The 23,940-nt window shown below is 42.1% G+C and overlaps 1 protein-coding gene across 3 annotated transcripts in view; it reads left to right on the top strand.

Moving 5' to 3' along the window:
* The window catches only part of HDX (highly divergent homeobox), a 131,738-nt gene that overhangs the window by 56,200 nt on the left and 51,598 nt on the right, over nt 1-23,940 (top strand). For all 3 annotated transcript variants that reach the window (XM_033946834.1, XM_033946835.1, XM_033946836.1), the window contains exon 7: nt 15,476-15,622. In XM_033946834.1, the coding sequence (XP_033802725.1) occupies nt 15,476-15,622 (147 nt within the window). The remainder of the gene's footprint in view (nt 1-15,475; nt 15,623-23,940) is intronic.

Below are 23,940 nucleotides of genomic sequence, written 5' to 3'. Positions count from 1 at the left end.
TCACTGAACAAGCTTCATCAGGGATTAGTGTTGATTTAACTATAACAGCAGCGGTTGACTGTTCTTCAAAATTTTATAGCAATTTCATTGCATAGTTCATTTAACTTTAAATGAAATCAAAAAGTTTGCTTAAATAACATTATAGGTAACTCTTGGATTGTTTAAATTTGTAAAACGTAACATTTTAAGTATTTACTAAACATCAAATCACCACCAACTTTAGACTTCCTGTGGTGTCTGAGTTTTTCAAAATGGCGTCGGTATTTAAAAAAGACACCTTTACTGGATGACAAATGGCTTTGTAAAAGGGGTCCTTAATTATTATTTTTTAAAACATTAACTATTAAAAAATAGAGTTAATTTTAACCCTATATTAGGCATTGTTACTCAAAAACATGTGTCTTCTATAGCTCTTATGGGAGCTCTGCTGTTGCTCTCGTTCAACATCAAGTTGCATAAAGCAGCTGTTTCACCATCTGCCAATTAAAGGGTTAAACCTAGCTTCTAGTGCAACAGACACTCATTTCTGAATGTGTGGGTAGGCAATCCTTTCTTGTGAGAATTTTTATAGGGCGTTTTATTAGCATTCTTTTGCTCCACCTCTCATCCTTTGGGGCTATCCTCCAATTTCTCAGTTGTCTCTCTACAAGTGAGATGGTAGAAGCTGGTCTTTTCTGCTCATGTTTATTTTTCAATTAGGGAGGACCCGACTGTGCACAGGCTGTTTAAGCCTTCAACGTTTTTGGAGATGATCACGGAATCCCTCCAGGAATTAAACAGACTCCAATGTCCTCTGCTATACTGTGCTCGCTTACGAGCAGCACAAAGGCACAGACTCCTGTTTTCTCTCTCATTAAGACATTACCAAAATGCTCATGGACCATTAAGAGGTCCTGGAGGGGCCATTTCAGGTGGACACTGAAACAGTTTACCAATGAGCAAAAATGTAAGCTAGTTAATCACAAAGTTCCTACCAAAGAAACCAGCTCAATGAACAATGCATGTTCAAATGTTGTTGTTGTTTTTTTTTAAAGGAAACAAAGGATCTCAGATATCAATACCTATGGCATATAAGTGCCAAATGGTAATATTTAGATGATGGTATCTATCATCGATCCTAAAAAAAAAACCTTTAATGATTTTCCCTTTCTTTTTATGACTTGTGTGTAAAAAATGTACAAAATATTTATTATTAAACTTTAATAATAAATATTTTGTACATTTTTTGCATGCAAGTCATAAAGAAAAAAGGATCATTAAAGGTTTTTTTTAGGATCAATGATAGATACCTTCATCCAAATATTACCATTTGACAGTTTTGTGCAATCAGTATGGATATCTAAGATCCTTTGTTTCCTTTTCAAAAAAGCCATTTGGACATGTATTGTTCATTGAGCCATTTCAGGTGGCCAAAGCCATAGCAAAGCTCTATCCAATGAATGCAAAATTTAACCAACTTTTTGTTCTTCTGAAAGTGAATTCACTAGTGGCACAGGTTACAAAGCGTACCCCTCCAGTTCCTGTCCATTTCAATAAAACTGCTGTACAATGCAAAAAAAATTCAACCATGTTACTCTACTCCTGCTCGAGCAGCATTGGTTGCCAGTTTATATTATATTTCGATTCAAAATCTTGTTACTGGCCCACTGTGCATTCTACTCCATGCCTTCAAGTCACTTCATTGGCTCCCTTTTCATTTCCCATATAGTTCAAACTCCTCTTACTGACTTACAAACGCATTCGTTCTGCAGCATCTCAGTATTTTCTCCTCGTCTCTCTCCCTCCCTCCCTCTTCAGGAACTCTTTTTATCTAGTAAGTTACTCTTGTCTGTACCTTTCTCCTCCACTGCCAACTCCAGACTCCCATTCCTTTCCTCTTGCTGTTCTATAAGCCTTGAATAGACTACCTGAGTTGGTACGTCATGTTCCATCTCTGGTTATGTTAAAATCTGGGCTAAAAGCTCACATTTTTTGAGACTGCTTTTAACCCCTAATTCCCCAGTTCCCTACCATTGTTTTCTTTAATCACTCTGATAAGAAATTATGGAGTTATTTGTCTTACTTGTCTTAGATTGTAAACTCTGTCAAGCAGGGACTGTCTGTTAGGTGTTGTGTATACAACACTACATAAATACACATCTAGTAGCACTACAGAAATAAGTAGTAGTTGTACTCCAATACATCGCTTTGTCTGATATGTTGATTACTTATTCTCCTATGCACATTCTCATGTCTTATAGCCTTTTTGGTTATTACTCCCATTAATTATATGTGTTTGGACAGCCTCTGATCCTTGGCTTTTGGTTGTCTGACTCCTACACTTAGGAATGCTCTACCAGTAGTACGTTATTTGGAATCTTCCTCCAAAAACATCTAAGGCTGTTCTTAAAACTTGGTATTTCTCCCTGGCTTTCTCCAAGTTATTTATTTAAATATTTATAAGCCACATTTATCCCACAGTTCTAAGTGGGACTCCTCTGTCTTCTTTCTCGAGTTCTCACGGCAGCCATTCAGCAAGCGACTCCGCGCTGGGCAGGAGTGCGAAAGCTCACTCATTAATACCGCTGGGACACGAGAAATTGAGGCAGCCATTCAGGGAGGAACTCAACTCGGGGTAGGAGCGTGGAGATCTCACTCCTCTCCGGTACACCGCTGGACCACCAGGGATTCAAAATGGGAGGGAGGTATAAACAATTGTCAGAGTTGGCTGGGACAGGAGACAGGAGGGATCCCTCCTGTCCCAGCCCACCCCACTAGGTCAGGCGGCAGGCCCAACGGAGGCCTGAAACAAGTCCGGGATTGGGGTGGGTGGGCGCTGACCCGATTATAAGCCAAGACCCCCATTTTTGGGCCATTTTTTTGGCCCCAAAATCTTGGTTTATTTTCGAGTATATCCGATATATGGCTGAATATAAATAGGCATTGAGCATAACAAATAAAAGAAATAATGTAAAATCTGAGATTTTGTTTATTTCAGTTGGATTTAACACAGTAGAGCCCCAAATTATTCATTTTTTAATTTAAATCACTATTCGGCCAAATATGAATAATGTTCATATTCAGGACTCAATCAAATACAAATATTCAGTATGGCCCTAGTTCCCCCCCCCCTTCTTTTTTAATGAAGCCATGTTAGCATTTTTTATTGCCAGCCACAGCGGTAAAAGTTCCGATGCTTCATAAAAAGGGGGGAGGGTAAATATTTATATTCCAGCTGATTAGAGATTCTTTGGGTACAAAAATCTGATTTATTGGCCAAAGGTAATATTGTTGGATGCCTTTTTCATTGGGATTAAAAAAAAAATGTATGCTTATCAGTTAGGCAACGAAAGTGCAGAACAGCCACAAAAACTGAGTGGAAGATGCAAGATAAGCCAGGGGAATGAAGCGAGAGAGCTAAAAGAAATGTTTTTCTTGTAAAGTGTAATTTTTTTTGGGGAGTGCTTTATCGTCCTTTGTCAGTTAATACCTAAAGGTAGAAGCCCTACCTATAACTGCTTGTAGATTCCATATCATTTTACAAGTTGGTACCCAGAGAAGGAAATACATTTTAAGCAGAAGGTTCCCTTGAAGATTCATTCTGGCTAGAAAGTGTGTAAGGACTATAACTTCAGTAATAGAAAAGGCAGCAGAAATTCATCTTAAATGTCGTCTGGAAGATGTGACCAAGCCACGACTATATATTTTACATCAATTTACTGCATTTGAAAGCAAATACAGCATTTCTGATTACCCAGTTTAATGCCACTTTAAAAACAAAGTTGTCGGTATTTCTTTTAGTGCTAAAATTGCTTTCCTGGCACAACAGTGTTGTGAGTAAATGCACATTAGCAGTGTGAATGAAATAATAAACAGCTTGTTTATCTAAGGCAAACAAACTGCACTTAACTTGTAAAGCATTCTGTGAAATCTCTCCTGGCAGTGACGCAAATGCAGGCACACTCCAAAGTGATGATTACACACGCAAATGCAGGAGAAGACAAGTTTCTTAATAAGGGATGATACCCCACAGGTGGCATGATCTGTGGCTGGGTCTGTCAACTTTGCTTTACTTTTTATCCCCTCCATGAATGTGGCTGCATGGAAAAGTTGGACATGGCATAAATGTGTTTATTTATTTAATTTGTTTTCTATCTCGTTCTCCCCAATGAGCTCAGAACGTGTTACAGGCTAACATAGAATAGTATACAGAAGAGTTACAATTTTCTATAATTACACTTTTTCATCCTAACCTGACATATACAGAGGATCTAATTCAATATACATTTAGTGTACGTTTCTTCTTAACCTTACTGCACTGGGTGGAGGGTTTAGGTGAAGAGATAAGTTTTTGGGGGGTTTGTTTTCCTAAAGTTCAGAAGCCCTTCAAGGGATCTGATCTGTGGGGGCAGTTGATTTCAGTAGCTTGATATGAAATAGAAGTAGAATCGTCATCTGGCATTTTGGAGTTGAAGGGCACGACCAGGGGGTATTTGGTGACGTGTTTCCTCCTGGGAGCAGAGCGGCCTGTTCAGGAGATATGGAAGAATCTTAGCTGACATGTAGCCAGGCATTATTTTGTGCAATAACTTGTACGCTAGTATCAAGACCTTGAAGATGCAGTGTTTGGCTATGGGTAGCCAGTGGGCAGATGATAGAGCCTAAAAGACTGAGTCCTGGGCGCACATGTTCTTTTAGGAGTCTGATTTCTGCGTTTTGTAAACGCTGAAGACATATATTCTTTGCTGTCAGTCTGACAAATAGTGCGTTGCAGTAATCCTTGCAGGACGGAACAAAGGCATAGAGGAGTTGGATAAAGTCAGGTTCTGAGAAGTAGTTCCTTATTTTTCAGAGTTCCCGGAGATAGTAGAATGAGGAAGAGACCACTTGAGAAATATGTTTAGTGAGAGATAAGTTTCAGTTGAGTAGCTGCTAATCATATGTTGTTGAGATGAAGGGAGGAGATTTTTTTTTTTGGGGGGGGGGCGATGGGGTTAAATTCAGGAGCCTTTGAGGAAAGGGCTCCATTGTCTTCCTATGTTGTCAGGTCTAATTGTCAAGACTACTAGTGATAAATCTAATACACTGATTAAGCACTTAAAAAGTCAGAATCTGGTTTCAGATTTTCTGAAGAAACTAGCAAGCGTTCCTCCAAATTCTTACATTTGTTTCTGGCTTTCTCTTTTATACCCCCTTTTATGAAGCTGGGCTGCTGAGCAGCTTGAGCTAAATGCTGAGCCACCCATAGGAATAGAATGGGCAGCTCGGTATTAGCTTGCGCTGCTTGACAGCACAGCTTGATAAATAAGGAGTTAGATTAGAGAGTGTGATAAAATGCAGGAAAATATTATAGCTTTTCTCTATATGCTCCTTTTGAAGAAATTCTCTAAAACACAATTCAGATATTCTTCCTTTTGGTGTTTTTTGGGGCCTGATTCTAAGCGTTCTCGCATTTAGTTTGACAGCCAGTTATAGGAGCTATTTTCACTGTGATCCAGTAATGTGGGGCTGCAGAACACCTAGGATTTCTTTGGGTGCAGCTTCTCATCAGATATGCTCTCTCCAAACTGTTGGCCATTTTATTCAACTTGTACCAAATCTTATGCTCTATCATTTGGTCTGATTGATAAATTATTACAGTAGAATCTCAGTTATGTGGCACCCACGGGGATTGGTGGTTAATTAGAGTGTGCTAGAAACCTTGACTAACGTACTCTCAATTCCCACACCCCATCCCTGCTCTGAAGTACCAATGCGGCAGTGCTCCTGAGCCGCAAAGCCCTCCTCCCTCAAGCCCCGAAATGGCAGAAGTAGGCTGTGGTCCTGAGCCACGAACTCCCTCGCTCCCTCCCTCCTTCACTCCCTTCCTTACTCGAGTGCAGCTGGTCAGCAGGAGGAAGCCTCAAAACACGCTGCTCATGGCCAGCCCTGGCAGGTCCTTTCCTTTGATGCATTGGAAGTAACACGCCAGAGGAAAGGCCCTGCCAGTGCTGGCTGCGAGCAGCCTGTTTTGACACTGCGCTCAGGTAAGGAAGGGAGAGAAAGAGGGCAGGAGTTTGCAGGTCAGGACCACGTCCTGCTTCTGCCACTTTGGGGCTTGAGGGAGGGAGGAGGGTTTTGTGGCTCAAGACTGCTGCTGTGCTGATGCTTCAGGGCAGAAGGGAGGGGGGTTCATAGCTGCTTGGGGACTTGAGGGAGGGAGGATTTGCGGATCAGGACACCGCCACTGGTGCTTCAGGGGGCATTTTTTTCCACTGTCGACTTTTTTTTTTTTTTGATGGTTGTGAAAGAGTCCTGGTTAACCGAGACTCTACTGTACTTTCTTTTTAACTACAAATATTCAATTATATAAAATGGTGTGTGTGGGGGGGTTATATTACACCAATTTTGTTCCATTTGCTGTTATTTTCACAGTACCATACTTCATTCTTTATTACCATATATACTTGAATATAAACCTACCCGAATATAAACCAAAGTAAACCTTTTTTCCCCTAAAAAAGGAGGAGAAAGGTTGACTCGAATATAAACCTGGGGGAGTTGCCTGGAGACAAGCAGGGAATATGTAGGCACACTTGTTGGTGAAGTCCACTGACGAATCCTAAGTGCCGGTGCTCTCCCCTCGCTAAGTAAGCTTTACTTTTACTGGGCATGTGCAGGAGTCAGTACTCCTACCTCCCCTCCCCTTGGAATGCCACTTTTTTTTTTCTAAGCGCTCCTGCCAGGTCGCAGCTTTTCCCTATTCTCTCTTTAATTTCTTGGCGGCCAATCAGCTAGCGGCTCATTGCTGGACTACCAGGGATACTAAAGGTATGTGGGGGAGGTGGGTATAAATTCTTAGAATCGGGTGGGACAGGAGGCGGGAGAGATCCCTCCTGTCCCAGCCATCGCAGAGGCCTTCAACAGGTTCGGGAGGTGGGCATGTCAATGCTGACCTGAATATAAACCGAGACTCCATTTTTGGGCCATTTTTTTGGCCCAAAAATCTCAGTTTACATTAGAGTATATACAGTACATGCACTCTGTTTCCCATTTGGATTATTATACAGTAATTGCATCTATGCAGGGAATTCACAAATCAGTCTAAAAAAAACAAACTTCAATTCCTTCAAAATGCAGCTATCTATTTTTGAGTTGAGCTGGAAGAATGGGCCATGTCACTCCATTAAAAGTTAACTCTTTAGGGTGATATGTCAAGTTTTAATAAAGCAGAAACTTGATTACTAGCTCAATATCATTGGCTTCCAGTGCAGTACAGGATGAAACTTGAGGTTCTTCTCCTTACTTTTATGGCATTTCACAAAAGTTTTCCACGTTATTTGGTAACATTCATAACTTATAGTACCAGCACTTTATTTTAGATCATTAGAATGATCATTGGCTGGTACTTTTTGGCTCTTTTTTTAACCAAATATGAATCAACATTCTTTTTTCTAGCACCAGCATTATGGAACAACCTTCCACAAGAGCTTCATGCCATAGTGTTATGAAAAATTTAGGGTAGTCCCAAAGACCTCTTTTTTTCAGTGGGCATTTGGATAGTAGACCTTGGAGCAGAGCCTGGGGATTTTGACTATGGGCTCCTTTTACTAAGGTGCGCTAGATGCTAACGCCTCCATAGAGCTTGCGTTAGTATTTTCCGTTTAGCGCGGGGGTTTGCGCACGCTAATCTTCAGCGTGCGCTAAAAACGCTAGCGCACCTTAGTAAGCGCACCTTACTAAGCGCACCTTAGTATGTGTTTTGGTAGGGCAGTTTTAGATATTTAGGTGCTCATTTTCAAAGCACATAGAATTACAAAGTTACATAGTAACATCTCTTCATAAAGGCAGTTAATAAATCCCAATAAATAAATAACTTTGTAAGTCTGTATACTTTGTAAAATGAGCCTCCCCATGTATTAGCTTATTTTATTGGAGGATTGAATATTTTTCTTGCATGTATGCTTCTCTTTCTGTTTATTAATAGGAATTATTTTAGCTTGCAAGCCACTTAGAACTGTTTCTCGACAAAGTGGAAAGTCTGAATAAAGCATTGTCAAAAAAGTGTGGTTATTTCATATAGTCTGATAAATTTCTATTTGCTTGCATCTTTGTTATTAGAAGCACTGTTCCAACAGTGTTGAAAAATGCCTGCTGCAGCAGTTTTGAACTCTTGAGTTATGATATGGGGTGTTAGGATTCATAATGTCTTGTTTTTGTGACATCTTAAAGACTGATGTTTTAGTTTTTGTCCAAGAGGGAGAATGTTGTTTGTCACATTGTAAGGCTGCAAGAAATAGGTAACAGCAATAATGAAACTTTATATCTAAAGATATAGCCCTAAAGTATTCTTTTCAAAATGGCTTGCATTAAACTGGTGCAGCTGTTATTTTCGCAAGACATGCAGGCAGCATATTCTCACATGTGGGTGATGTCATTCATGGAACTTGGCATGGACCGTCCAAAGTGAACCGTCACTTTTTAAGAAATCAAGACTGCCTGTATCATGCATGCATTGGTGCCTTCCTGCTCGCTGACGGGACCATCAGTTCTCAGTTTTCTTCGGAGCGGAGAAGCTATCTTTTGTTTTTCTCTTTACATGCCTTTTGGCTTGTATCGTATGTGTTTTTAACATGCTTATATTATACCCATTTATTTTCTGCGTATATTAGCTGCATCCTTATTAAATTTACTTTCCATATGTTATTTGCCTGTATAACTGAAAGGAGTGCTTTTAGACCTCAGCTTGCTTCCTTCTCTCTGAGGAACCTTGTGTCAGTGGCTTTTCTCTCGGGGTCATTCTCCTGATAATTTTTAGACTTTTGGGTTGTGGGGGTGATAGACTTAGGAGTAATGGCAGGAAATACTTTTTTACAGAGAGGGTGCTGGATGCCTGGAATGCCCTCCATATAGAGGTGCTGGAGGCAAAAACAGTGACTGAGTTCAAAAATGTGTGGGATAGCTACATAAGATCCTTAAACAGAAAAAGAATAGTATCAGGACAGAATTCAACAGATCAACAACTTTAACTTCATTTATGATGCGCAGAAGTGGTGCCTGTATCGAAGCCCTAGCAATGGGGAAGCGAAACCAATTCTGGACAGATTTATGTGGTCTGTGACCAGTATATGGCAAGACAGATCAGGACGGGCTGGAATTAGCTTTGACAGCGATTCCAGCAGTGAGGCAGTATAGCTGATTCCAGACGGACTTCTACAGTCTGTGTCCGTATGTGGCAAGACCAATCAGTAGCAAGTATGCATATATTATACCACATTCATATCATTTGAGTACAGGTCTTGCCTATCTCGGGGGCAGGGATGACATCTTATAGGGGAACTTAGCAAGTGAAATAAATTACTAGATTGTTGGTTCAATTGGTTCAACTAGATTGGACAGGCTGGATGGAATATTCAGGTCTTTATCTGCCATCATTTACTATGTTAATATGTTTTTAGTTTTTCAAATATGTTTCATTCTGTCTCTGCTTCATCTGTTTTTGTGCAGCCTTTTTTCATTCATCCTTCACTTTACTCCTCTTTCCCTACATCTTTCATATCTTTGCTTTCTGTTCCTCAGCCTCTTGGCCTAATACTTCTTCCTAAAGTTCTATCTCTCCCTTTCTATCTCTTGGTATTATTAGCTATTCTTCAACTTCCCTTGATCACCCTCTTCCTCAGGCCAGTCTTACTCTCTCAGTCATCTCCTTTCCTTTTCCCAGCCTTTCACCCTTTGTCCTTTCCTAATCTTAGCCTCTTGTTCTCCATCTTTCACATTACCGTATTTTCGCGGACATAACGCGCACTCGTGTAAAACGCGCACACGGGTATAGCGCGCAGAAATCACGATGATATGTACAAAAACTTTTGTATACCGCGCATGATGCCCGACGCTCCTTTCGCCCGCCCTGACTTTCCGTGCGCTGTCCCGACTCTCCGTTCACCCCCCCTGACTTCCGTGCACTGCCCTGACTTTCCGTGCTGTCCCGACTCTCCGTTCACCCCCCCTGACTTTCCGTGCACTGTCCCCCCTTGAAGTCCTGTCCCCCCTTGAAGGTCTGTCCCCATCCTGAAAGCCTGATGCCCCCCCCCCCCGACGTCTGATACATCCCCCCCCCCCCCGGCAGGACCACTCGCACCCTCACCCCGAAGGACCGCCGACTCCCCAACAATATCGGGCCAGGAGGGAGCCCAAACCCTCCTGGCCACGGCGACCCCCTAACCCCACCCCACACTACATTACGGGCAGGAGGGATCCCAGGCCCTCCTGCCCTCGACGCAAACCCCCTCCCCCCAACGCCCGCCCCCCCCCCCAAGAACCTCCGCCCGTCCCCCAGCCGACCCGCGACCCCCCTGGCCGACCCCCACGACACCCCCACCCGCCTTCCCCGTACCTTTGTGTAGTTGGGCCAGAAGGGAGCCCAAACCCTCCTGGCCACGGCGACCCCCTAACCCCACCCCGCACTACATTACGGGCAGGAGGGATCCCAGGCCCTCCTGCCCTCGACGCAAACCCCCTCCCCCCAACGACCGCCCCCCCAGCCGACCCGCGACCCCCCTGGCCGACCCCCACGACCCCCCCACCCCCCTTCCCCGTACCTTTGGTAGTTGGCCGGACAGACGGGAGCCAAACCCGCCTGTCCGGCAGGCAGCCAACGAAGGAATGAGGCCGGATTGGCCCATCCGTCCTAAAGCTCCGCCTACTGGTGGGGCCTAAGGCGCGTGGGCCAATCAGAATAGGCCCTGGAGCCTTAGGTCCCACCTGGGGGCGCGGCCTGAGGCACATGGGCCCAACCCGACCATGTGTCTCAGGCCGCGCCCCCAGGTGGGACCTAAGGCTCCAGGGCCTATTCTGATTGGCCCACGCGCCTTAGGCCCCACCAGTAGGCGGAGCTTTAGGACGGATGGGCCAATCCGGCCTCATTCCTTCGTTGGCTGCCTGCCGGACAGGCGGGTTTGGCTCCCGTCTGTCCGGCCAACTACTAAAGGTACGGGGAAGGGGGGTGGGGGGGTCGTGGGGGTCGGCCAGGGGGGTCGCGGGTCGGCTGGGGGGGCGGTCGGAGGTTCTTGGGGGGGGCGGTTGTTGGGGGGGGAGGGGGGTTTGCGTCGAGGGCAGGAGGGCCTGGGATCCCTCCTGCCCGTAATGTAGTGCGGGGTGGGGTTAGGGGGTCGCCGTGGCCAGGAGGGTTTGGGCTCCCTTCTGGCCCGATATTGTCGGGAAGTCGGCGGTCCTTCGGGGTGGGGGTGCGAGTGGTCCTGCCGGGGGGGGATGTATCGGACGTCGGGGAGTCGGCCAGGCAAGAGGGCTTGGGCTCCCTCTTGCTCCGATCGTGGATGCGGGTGCGGGTGGGAGCGCGTGCGAGCGGTCGTTCGGGGTGGGGGTGCGAGCGGTCCTGCTGGGGGGGTGAATCGGGCGTCGGGCGAGGTGGGAACTATGTTTAAAAACTTTTGTATACCGCGCTCAGGCATATAACGCGCGAGGGGTATGCGCGGTAGGTAAAAACGCGTATAACGCACGCGTTATATCCGCGAAAATACGGTACATCCCCTTCCTTTCCCAGGTTCTCTTTTTCCCAAAATCATTCTGCTATCATTCTTTTCCTTTCCATCCTTCTTACTCACTATTCCTTTTATATTCCTTGCACTCTTAACTTTCCATCTTTACTGTTCTATTTTACCACTGTACAGTGATTGGGAGGGAGTACAGCTCTTGTATCGGGTGTGGATCTTCAAAGCGGGAGACTTTTGTGTACCCTGATTATTGAGCTTTGGGCTTTTTCACAAGTCTTAGATATGTTGACAAGCTTTTTCAAGTTCTTATTTACAGCACTGGAGTGACACCTAGTGGACCAATTGACACACCCTTGAGGCAGGCCTCCAGTGGGAGGCCAAAACACAGACCAAGTCAGGTCATTAACTGGATCTTTTTACAAGAAGGACATTACACCTATAGGACTTTTCATTCATGTGTTTCTACATGTAATTGATTTTGAGTTTATAGGATAGAAATAAAGGATTGTCTTAAGGTTGACGTGTTCTATCCCACTCCCCACTTGTGCTCTTTTTGTTGGACTTTATGTGGGGTTTGTGTTCCCTTTTCTTTGTTCTATGTTTGCTAGAAGTGACATCCTGGGTGTCATTGCAATTTTTAGTTTATCTGTGTAAATTAATTCTAGACTATAGCATCTGGTCTGTTTCACCAGTGTAGCACCCTTCTTTGCAGTTTGTGCATTGAATGATATAAATCATATTAAAAGATGAGCATGTGATGGATCCCCTTATGTAGAATGTTTTTCGCATATGAGTGAAACTGGGATCCTTTGAGATGTGCTCGCACAGTTTGCAGCTTGCCACACCGCAAGGATGTGGGCCATTCTCTTCTTTGTGGGTTTGTGTAGGGAGTTTGCATTTTACCAGTTTCAGATTAGATGGCTGACAGAAGTCCAGCATAGGTGGAGTTGGGAATATTTCTTTTAGTAATTCATTTTCTTGGACAACTGTATTTCCTATGAGACTGTTACCCTTTAATGAAGCTTAGTACAGAAGGCATCCTTAACGCATAGATAGTTTCTGTGAAGGATCAGAGCGAGCCTCGTGGTTAAGATGTACCTATGTAAAACCATTTGATCTAAATAGGCATATCTTTAGTCACAGGGGCATCTTTATACTAGGAAAAAATCAAGATTCACTTACTATTCTTAGCTTTTAAAGTGCACTCTCTCTTCACAGCCGTGGCATTCTTTTACATTTTTAATGAGAAAGCAGAAACGCCAAGATTGTACAGCAGAGAATTTATAGTGGCGCATTTAATGATGATTCTTCAGAAATAGAATTGTCTCATCCAGTGTGCATAGTGATGCTTTTCCATTATTCACATACAGAACAGGTTTCAGTGGGTGTGTGGAATGTAGACCATATAGTCCTTTTCTTTCATATTACACACTAGCAGGAAAATGTCTCAGTCTGTTAAAAGTGTACCTACAGTGCCACTTTAACCACTAGTGGGGCCCTGGGCAATATTATGTACATGGACCTCCTTTAATTTTTTCCTAGGTTGTCCCTTCCCCAACTCAAAAATCCAGGAAATGTTAAATCCCCACGCTCTATATTCTTTAGAAGTCTTCAGGAACCATCAAAAGTGACTGTTGCCTGTAAAACTTTCAACCAACAACTATCACATCGTAATCGATTTCACTAATCTTTCTTTACAGAACTTTTATCGTTAGAATTTTAATCATTTTAAAACTTTTTTAAATTCAAACTTACCTTTGCAAGTTGAACAGCAGAGCCTTGTTGAATAGCTATGTTTTGATTACTGCGTCAGGGCAGACAGGCTCCTAAAAACCAGCACTGGTCTAGAGTGAGTGCTGCTCAGGCCTTTTTGTCAAAACCTTGTAGTTTTTATGATTGTAAACCTCCTGGTCCTAATGCTCAAACTTGTTGGTGTATCAAATTCTTATAAACTATACATTTTCCCATCCTTAGAATATATAGATAAAAATACTCATATACAACAATATCAACCTGTAATAAGCTAAAGTGCAAACAAAAATAGTATGCAATAAATGCATATGGCAGAGTAATTAATAGGTGGAAAAAGGTATGTTCATATTGGGTGCCATAGAAATAAAGGCTATAAAGAGAACCCTCAGATATCACATGCTACATAAATATATGCTGTTCCTAACAGAATCTAATATTTTTGTGTTGCTTAGCAGAGGAAATGACATAGAGGGTCCAGCCATACTATTTTATGAGAGGTATAGTGAAGAATGTTAAAAAAAAAAAAAAATCCAGTGTGTTGGTTTACTACAGGCTGATCTTGTTATACATATGAGTCAGTACTTGAAATTTTCTAAAGAATTCTGTTATATACTATTCCTGGGGGAATTTACACAATTTTTGAAATTTTGTACACAATATTTAAAAATTTGGCATTGTTTATTTTTAGTGGTTTTGCACAGATTTCCCCTATCATAAGGCCTGAAATTCCCTCCTGTCCTTTCTCTTATCAGGCTTCAACCTCTCTAGTTCAAGTTCTCTCTCCCTCTAATTCCCATCAAGACCCCTAATTCTGACCTCAAAGTCGTCTTCTGCATGCAGCACCGGCAATCCTCTGCAGGCTGCCCTAATTAGCTGAAGGTGAGACTGGGAAGCCTGGGGACGCTAGAAAGGCCTTTTCAGCACTTCCGATTGACCCTCGCTCCCTAAAGCAGGAGTGGCAGTGGATAGTCAGCAAGAGGCAGTGCTGCCGCTCTTGCTTTAGGAGACCTGAAGACACGGGGAGGAAGGTTGGTCGACGAATCGGCGAGCCCGATTTTTTTTTTTTTTTTTTTAAACAAATTGATGAATTGATTCAAATCGGCAAATCAGGCAGCACTAATGTGAACTGCATGGTTGAAGCCAGCGGAGGAGAGAACAGCTGCTATTAGCAGCTTTGCAGAATTCTGCACATTCTGTAGGGTAGGGAAAATTCTGTGCAAACTTAATAGGATACCATTAGTTCACACCCCCCCCCACCCTCCAAAATAAATAAAACACCAGAGTGTAGAGAGATGGTTAAAAAAGAATTAAAAACTTCTTTTGTATAGCAAACATTTATAGTTAGGTGATTTCAGCAGCAGCAGCAGTGAAAGAATGAGAGGTCTCCTGTTTCTACTGGTCAGGTGGAACTCCTCTCTTCTTCACACAATGATACTGCACTTTCCTGCTGCCCACACCATTCATGCATGCCGAAACACTGTCCATCTCCGTGTGCCCAGCCTACATACTTTTCTGGCGCAGAGATAAGAAGCTATAAGGTCTCCTGACCTACTAAGCTTGTTTACCTTTGGGCCTCCTCAAATGCAGGGCCTGGAGCAACTGTTCTTTTTGCCCGTAGGTAAAAGCAGTCCTGACTATGTATGCAGCTTATCTTTCTGGGAAAAAAGTACCTTCTATGTCTTCCTTGAGAACTCCCAAGTGCATATCCTGATAAATAAATCATGTTGTGTTCTTTTCAAACATCCATTGTAAGATAGAAAAGAAGTGAAAATATCCCCATTAATAATCATTTATCTTTTAGTCTAAATGCTGATGATAAAACTGGCCAATCGGTGCTGAATTTGTTGGCCAGCATGTTGACAAAGAAAATGAGCGGAGAAAAGAATGGAAAAATGATGGCAAATTTATGCATTCTTGAGTTTTTATTTGTTTCCGTAACTTTAAAACTGAAATTGGGGGGTAGGGGGGTTTGTTTTCAGTTTCAACAACTTGATATACAACCTTGGAGTGGAGACGTACCCTAATGCTTCATGGTTAGTTCAGTGAGCTGAGAACCAGGTGAAAGATTCAGTTCTCATGCAGCTGCTTGTGACTCTGGCAAGTCACTTAACCCTCCATTGCCCCAGGTACAAAATAAGTGCCTATATATAATATTTAAACCCCTTTGATTGTAACCATAGAACGGTGGTATATCAAATCCCATCCCCTTTTGCTTTCCCTTTTAAATCATTCTGTCACTACTTTCTTCTTCACAGCTACAGGACCGAACGCAATTCAGTGACCGTGATGTGGCTATGCTGAAGAAATACTGGGACAAGGGCATGACCAGCCTGGGCTCTGTCTGCAGGGAAAAGATAGAAGCTGTTGCCTCAGAATTAAATGTGGACTGTGAAATAGTACGGGTAAGAGAGATTGATTTGTAGTCCTATTTTAGCCTGTCATAATGGAAGTGACAAAGGACCCTTTTAAAATTCCATGCAGCACACAATGGCACTGAGGCTCGAAGGCTATCCCAAAATAGATTTCATGTGGTAGGCGTAATAAATAACTGCATAGGGAGCTACTTCCTCATTCTGTCTCTCTAGCTATATATAGCTGCAAACCCTCAGGTGAGGCTAAGTTGTATTGATCAGCACAAAGAGAAAGCAGCACTACAGTGTATCCCAGTAAGAAATTAAATTGGGCACATTCTTTACAGGTTAGAATTTGTCTGCTATCTAAGATACTAGTACCAGATGCTTCCCTTCCCCCAGTGGTGTCAAATCTGCAGTCCTGGAGGGTTGCAAATCAGCAAGTGATGTGCATGTTCTGCCTTCATTATATGTCTTCCAGCGCATGTTATTTGAAGCCTGGCACTTAGGTTTCTTCATGATGATGAGAAATATGATGATCTGTCTCCTTTATTGTTAAAAAGTCATTGGCTGCTCATTCTGTTTAGAATTAAATTACTTAACCTTTAAGATCCAGAAGCAGGTCAATCTTTTTGTCTGTCAGACATTCTTATTCCATATGTTCCAGTAAGAACTTTGTGTTCCCGTGATGACAAATTATTACCAAATCTGTCTCTTCACAAGCAAAGCTTGATTACACAATGGACTGGTTTTTCTTTTCTTTTTGTTTGTTTTTTTTCTATTGTTGGTCCTCTTTTGTGGACTGTATTAACTAACCTCCCCCCCCCCTTTTTTTTACAAAACCATAGCACGGTTTTTAGCGCCAGCCTCGGCGGTAACAAATTTGATGCTCATAGAATTTGTTTGAGCGTCGGAGCTGTTACTGCCGCAGCTGGTGCTAAAAACTGCGCTACAGTTTTGTAAAAGGGGGAGGGGTAATTATCTATGTTTAGCAACATATTTTGCTAAAATTTTGCTAAAATTAAATCAGGTTGAAAGGCCTACTTTTTTTCATTTACCTTTCGCTGTGACTAAGGCTGTTGGTGGAGGAATTGGACACAACTTTTGGCTTTATTTTGTAATTTTTCTCTCTTGCCTTAACTCTCTTGTACTTGACTGTCTACTTTTTCTTTTTTTCCAGGCTTGCTTTTCTGAAGTAGGCTGTGAAAACTGTGAGGCTGTTTATAGTTATTCTACTGCATTTTGAATTATATTTTCTATTTTTTAGTTCAATATTTTTATTGAGTTATTTATAAGAATAACAAGTAACAATAAACAGGATGAACATCAAGAAAAATACATATAAACAATACAGGTCAGAAGTAAATATATCCAAATTGAAGGTCTGTTCATGAGATTACTTGAGTTCCATTCAAGTATGTGTTAATGGTCTCCCATTCACACATATTTGAATTATATTTTCATTACTTTTTATTCTTTAATTGTTTTAGGGCTGCATTTATTGATTATAGGTGTTTATTTATTTTCCCACTGCAGCCCCTTGTGTCTCTGGGCAATAGAGGGTTACGTGATTTGCCAAGAGTCACAAGGGGATGCAGTAGGAAAATAAATAACATGCCTTTAATAGGTGCAGCCTTCTTTCTTTTCTCTCTTCCTTGATTACCGTATATACTTGGAGTTTAAGATGAGGTACCCTTTTCCCAAAAAGGAGGAAAAAAGGGGGAGGGGGGATTAATATTCATGTGCCCTGCCCTGCCTTGCCAGGCTCTCCACCCTGCTCCCCTCCCTCCCTGCCAGGCTCTGTACTCTGTCTCACCTCCCTGCCTTGTACCCTGTCCCCCCTCTCTCCCAATGCCCTATAGGCCTCCACCAGGCCTGCCATATGATCTGGTGGGCCAGCACAGGAAGGATCCCTCCCATCTCCTGTCCTGGCTGTCTCTGACAATTTTTTTTTCCTCCTTCCCCGTGTACCTTTTTGAATCCCTGTTGGTCCTGTGGTGTACCGGGCAGGAGCAAGCTTTCTGTGCTCCTGCTCCGCACTGTGCCCCTTCCTGAATGGCCACCTCAAGTTTGTGTGACCCAGCGGTGTACCGAGCATGAGTGAGCTTTCTTCACTCCTTCCCAGTACTGAGCCAAACCCTGTATGGCTGCTGCGAGTTCTCACAAATCCTGTGAGAGCTTGCAGCAGCCATTCAACGAGCGACTCAGCGCCTTGCTCAGAGAGGGGCAGGAGCGTGGAAAACTCCTGCCCGGTACACCGCTGGACCACCAAGGATTCAAAAAGATAAGCGAAGGAGGTAAAAATGATCAGAGTTGGGCAGGACAGGAGACGAGAGGGATCCCTCCTGTACTGGTCCACCCCACTAGAACATACGGCAGGCTCGGTGGAGGCCTGCAACAAGTCTGGGAGGGGGAGGATGGGCACTGATCTGAATATAAGCCGGGACCTCCATTTTTGGGCCATTTTTTTGGCCCAAAAATCTCAACTTATATTAGAGTATATACGGTACTACTTTCTCATTTTAACATTCAAAACTGCTCTATCTCATACAAAGGGAGATAAAGAAAATATGGGAACAAACATATCTCATTAGACACTGCCTAAAAACTAGATTAGTTTGTGGCCCTCCAGCATTGCAGTTTGACACCCCTATTTTAACTTCCTGCAGTTAAAATGCAAAATAGAAATCAGCATCCCATCTCTTTAGGTTTCATTATCTAAAGTATATGACCCTAAATTGTTAAGCATTATTGGTTGTGTTAGTCAGATTCTAGTGTAATAAATTACCATTTGTAATTAATTTATTACAGTGCTTCCCATAATAAATACATATGAGATCATGAGATCAGTCTTCAGTGTGCACAAATCTATCCCATGATTTTTATGTTGAGTACTCTTTGGGGGGGGAAAAAAAACTGGAAGAAGTGATGTCACCACTAGAGTATGGATGCATGATTTGTGAACTCCATCAAGAGCACAGTTATTGTTGTATTTAGAGCCCATTCTCCCTGCTCCTTTTTGCACCTCTTGTATTGTCTTGACTTCTTTATAGCATGTTGATGAAATTTAAATATGTTGCTGAGAAGGCTGGTGACTGGCGGATGCTGGGAGAGAAGTTGGGAATTTGGTGTCAGTGCAGTTCGATTCTGAAGCTGACGACGATTTAGCCCAGGTTCTCAGTGGCGATGAGGTTACTTAAAAAGATTTCACCCACTGGTTTTGGGCCTTAAAATCCAAAATGAAAGGAGTCTGCACAGATGTGCAAACTGCTTTGAGAGAGATTTGTCACGAGCTGAGTAAGATTGGCAGGAGAATTGAGCAGATGGAGGAACGCTTGGATTCCGTGTAAAAGCAATAGCATGCCTGTATGGTTACCCTTTCTCAACACCAAAAAGAGTATAGCCAGATGCTGAATGCTATTGAGGATCTTGAAAATAGATCCCATCAAAACAACTTGTGTTTTAAGGGGATCCTTGAGTCTGACCATTAGTCTGACCAAGTAGTGACTAAAATAAGTCATTTTTTAAAATCTTCGGCAGACTCATCTGCAGCTGCAATGGTGATAAATTTGGATAGGGTGCATTGGAGTCTGGACCCCCATGTTGTCTTGGGCCCAAGAGATATTATTGCCTACTTCATGATTTTTATGTTAAAGAAGCTATTTTGAAGAAAGCATATGCACAGCATGCATTGGTTTGGGAGAATTGTAAGATTCTTATTTTCCAGGATTTGGCTAAATCTACTTGCAAAAGAAGAAAGTGTGTATCGCTATCGGTGTGTATCGCTGGTGTGTATCGCTGGTGTATCGCTGGTGTGTATCGCTATCGGTGGCTATTTCCCTTTGGACTATTAATAACAATTTCTGGGTGCTCGAAACGTATACAGTTTAGCACAGAGGCTTGGAAAGCCCTGGCGGAATTGGAATGTACATATTTAACACCTGTGGAACCTCAATCTCAGCAGTCACCGGAAGGGATTACTGGCACTTCATCTAGATGGAACTAAAGTGATTAATACTAGGTCAAGGAATTCTCATCATTCTGCTACACCAGCCCCTTGAGGCTATGTGAATGGTTCTATCTGTTTACGCTCATCAATGGGATACCCATTCTCTCTTTTTCAAAGGAGGGAAAAAAGGGAAGAGAAGGGGAAAAAAAGAGGAAAATATAATCTTTTTTTTTGTGTGAGAATGGAATAGAGTGAACGGGGGAGTACATAAATTTGAATGTTAGCTGTGTTTTGTTTGGAAAAGGTATGGGGAGTTGGGTACTTGTGGTGTTTGTCCAGTCTCTTGTCAGTAAAGCTGTTCCTCCAGAGGGTATTTGCTGGCTGGGGTAGGAGGAGATCAGCCAGAGTTGATATCGGAAAGGGTTGGGGTGGGGGTGGTAAATGGGGTGTAGGGAGGATGGACAGTCAGTGCAAAAGCAGTTGGGAGCAGATTTAACTGTTTGTTTAGGATCTTGGATTGTTAATGGTTTGAATGCTAGAAGTAAGTGCAGTATTGTTTTTAAAGAGTTAAGAAGGTTAAATTGGGAGGTGGTGGTATTTTAAGAAACACATCTATATACCTGTGATTGCCATCTTCTCCAATCTAAATATTATATTGTTCTGGGCATCATGGGCCTGAAGGGCATGTAGGATGATTAGCCATCTTGTTTTGCTCCTCTATCCCCTTTTTTGTTTGAGGATACTTACAAAGATCATCAGCCATAAAAGGAAAGTTTAGCCATAAAAGGAAAGTTGTGCGGGCATTTGATTACTTTTATTAACATTTACGCTCCCAATGTTAGGCAACATATTTTTTTTTCCGTCTCTGGTTGATCCCATGGGCGATTTTGTTCAGGGGACCTTTTGTCTGGGAGGTGACTTTAACATTGTCCCAGATACCACTTAGGATCATTGTAAGGATAGAGGAGAATATACAAGAGTCATTTCATAAATAATGCACACTATTTTTTTTTTTTAAATTTACATGTTTGTTTTTTTTCAAGTGTTTCTTTACAATCCTTCAATATAGTCTCCCTGCTTTACAATGACCGAGTCCCAATGTCCAGTAAGCTTCATTATTCCATCCAAGACACCATTTTTGTTCAATTGCCAAATGGCTCGGGTAATGGCGGAAAAAAGCTCTTCCAGAGATGCAAAACGATGTCCATGTATTGGTGGTTTCTGCAACGATTCTGCACTTTGATATGCTCTGAAAAAGGTTCGAACAGAGTTTGGGGATTCTGCAATTAGAGCAATTAGATTTCATGCATAAACAGTTAAAACCCACTTTTTTGAGCATAGTAATAAATCTGGTACCATGTTGGCTAGGTACCTACGTGCTAGATGTTCTTCTCGGATATTTAACACATCCAATGTGCCGGAACCTGAAAAAATCTTCAAAGGAGATCAAGCAGAAAAATTAACATTCATGGAGGTAAGCCTTGAAGACGTACACAAGCAGATAGATAGATTAAAACCTGACAAATCTCCAGGCCTGAACGGAATCCACCCTAGGGTATTGAAAGAACTAAAGGAGCAAAAAGCGGAACTACTACAGCAGGTTTGTAATCTATCCCTGAAAATAGGCATGACCCCGGAGGATTGGAAGATAGCTAATGTTACGCCCATCTTTAAAAAAGGATCGAGGGGTGACCCGGGGAACTACAGACTGGTAAGTTTGACTTGGGTTCCGGGGAAGATGGCAGAAGCGCTGATAAAAGACATCATCGAGCATCTAGAAAGGAATAAACTGATGAAAACAAGTCAACATGGCTTTTGCAAGGGAAAATCGTGCCTAACGAACTTATTGCACTTCTTCGAAGGAATTAAAGGGGACCCCATAGACATCGTATACTTAGATTTCCAAAAAGCCTTTGACAAGGTACCCCATGAACGCCTACTACGGAAACTGAAGAACTATGGTGTGGAAGGAGACATACATAGATGGATCAAAAATTGGTTGGCTGGTAGAAAGCATAGGGTATGAGTGAAGGGCCACTACTTGGACTGGAGGAGGGTCACGAGTGGTGTTAGGCAGGGGTCGGTACTCGGACCGCTGCTATTCAATGTATTTATAAATGATCTAGAAACAGGGACGAAGTGCGAAGTAATAAAATTCGCAGACGACACTAAACTATTTAGTGGAGTTGGGACTAAAGAGGACTGTGAAGATTTACTAAGGGACCTGAACAAACTAGAAGAGTGGGCGACGAAATGGCAGATGAAGTTTAATGTAGAGAAATGTAAAGTCTTGCATGTAGGAAATAGAAACCCGAAGTACAGCTATACGATGGGAGGGCTGGTAATGAGTGAAAGTACCCAAGAAAAGAACTTGGGGGTAATAGTGGACAATACAATGAAGCCATTGATGTATTAGGGTGATCAGGTTACCCATTCCAAAAGGGAGAATTTTTGACCAGTCCTGGATTTCTGCCAACCTCATCTTGGTTCATTGTGGGACCTGCAACACTGATTTCATTGGATAGAAGGGAGGATTACACTGCTTTGGGATGTAATTTTAAAACCAGGGGTGCCCCAAACGTCTCCCTTCTGGAATGGGTAACCTGTTCATCCTAATATGTATTATGAGAGAGATTTGCATTCAGTGGAGGCTGCGCTAGCAGATGGAGTATACCTTGTGCATATTCAGTAGAGATGTCCTAAAATCTTGACTGCTTTGCAGCCCTCCAGGATTGCAGTTTGACACCTCTATTGTGGATGCTTTCCAAGCTGAGAAACTTATAGGATGAGAGATCACCTTCAGAATTCCTTAAATATGTATGCAGTCGATTGTCTTGCTTTTATAGTGAAGAGCCCTGTTGCCATTATCCTGATAAATCTATAGTCGTGTGATATGCATGGAACTATAAAATGAAGAGTAGTGAAGAAATTAGAGAATTGCAGCCACAATATAAAGTAATATATATTTTCAATTTCATAATATGACAAAATTTAACTCAGAATAGTGCTAGATAGCAAAGAAAGAGATACAGCTAGAAAACTGAAATAATGTGCTGAGCACAACTGGTATGAAAAAAAAAGTAGAAATGACAAAATTTTAGAACCGACTATACAATTGTAAATAATTGCAAATACCCGAGTACTTTCTCTTTCTAGTATTGCTGCCTACATATGTATTCATTAACAGGAAGCAGAAGCAGGAGTAAATATACATGTGTGATGAGATTTACATATATGCTTTGCATTTTGTAAAATATACAGTAAGGACTGCAAACAGGCAAAGTATACAAGTTATGCCTAATAAATGTGCATGAGAGAAATTTATATGCCTAATTACTTCTACTAAAAGCAAATCTTCTCTCATGCCTATTCAGTAGGGATGTCCTAAAAATCTAGGTCATTTGCAGCTCCTGAAGACTTTGGAACCTGGTGGTATTCTTTATCATGACCTTCCAGAAAAAAAAAAATTACCACAAAGTTGAATATTCAGGTTTTTCCTTTAAGCAAAGTCTGTCTTGATGTGCTTTTTTGTTCAGTAGAAAGTCATTGTGAGCTGTTGGTTACTTATGAATTGCACGTGCAAAGCACAGTATTTTTTTTTTTACATAGGAATTGTTGTTCAGACTCTGGCTGATAAGTCACTTCTGCCCATGGACTGAACTAATCCTGAATATTCAGTGCTGGGGCATACTTGGCTCCCAAGCATTGAATATCTGGGTATGTCCACCAACCCAGAAGTTAACCAGGCACTGGCCTATATTCAGACTAGTGCTGCATAAAGTTAAGACAGCTATTTTGGTGTCCTAACTTTATACAGCTACTTAGCTGGTTATTTACTGAAAATCAGCACTAACTGGCTAGGTTGGTGCTCGGTCCTAACTCCACCTTGGTTAGGAGATGGTTAGTTAGCAGACATTCAGCACCACTAACTGGTTAAGTGCTGCTGGGTATCGAGTAGCTTGCTCAGCAGAGTTTAATCAGGAGTGGCTATGATATAAATTATATCCCAACAAAGCATGATGCAATAATTTAGTGAAAAGTGAACAATTTTAAAAAGAGATGTTACATATTATGTTAATATTTGCAAGTTTGTTTCTCAGTATTTGCATATCTGTTTGCCTGAGGCATATCAAACGCAACCAACCAGCTATATTTTTTTTTTCATTAAAGGTGCAAAATTATGATAAAATGTGACTTACTGCTACCTTTTTGCTACCTCTTTATTTTTTATTTTCTAACTTAATAGGGAATGTGAATAATTAAATGATGTTGCCTGCTTGAAACATAGTGAAATGGGGTGGATTCCAGGGTCAGTGGCCCCACTTATATTTTGTCCAACATAGTATCAGCAACCAAAGAACTTGGGAGCAGGACTGGAGACTGGTTGATTTGGCTGCTCATTCTATAAAGATATTCAATT

The sequence above is a fragment of the Geotrypetes seraphini genome, chromosome 5, assembly GCF_902459505.1.
Source record: "Geotrypetes seraphini chromosome 5, aGeoSer1.1, whole genome shotgun sequence".
NCBI lineage: Eukaryota > Metazoa > Chordata > Amphibia > Gymnophiona > Dermophiidae > Geotrypetes > Geotrypetes seraphini.
Note: the sequence above shows the minus strand (reverse complement) of the source record. Positions and strands in the feature narration are given on the sequence as shown.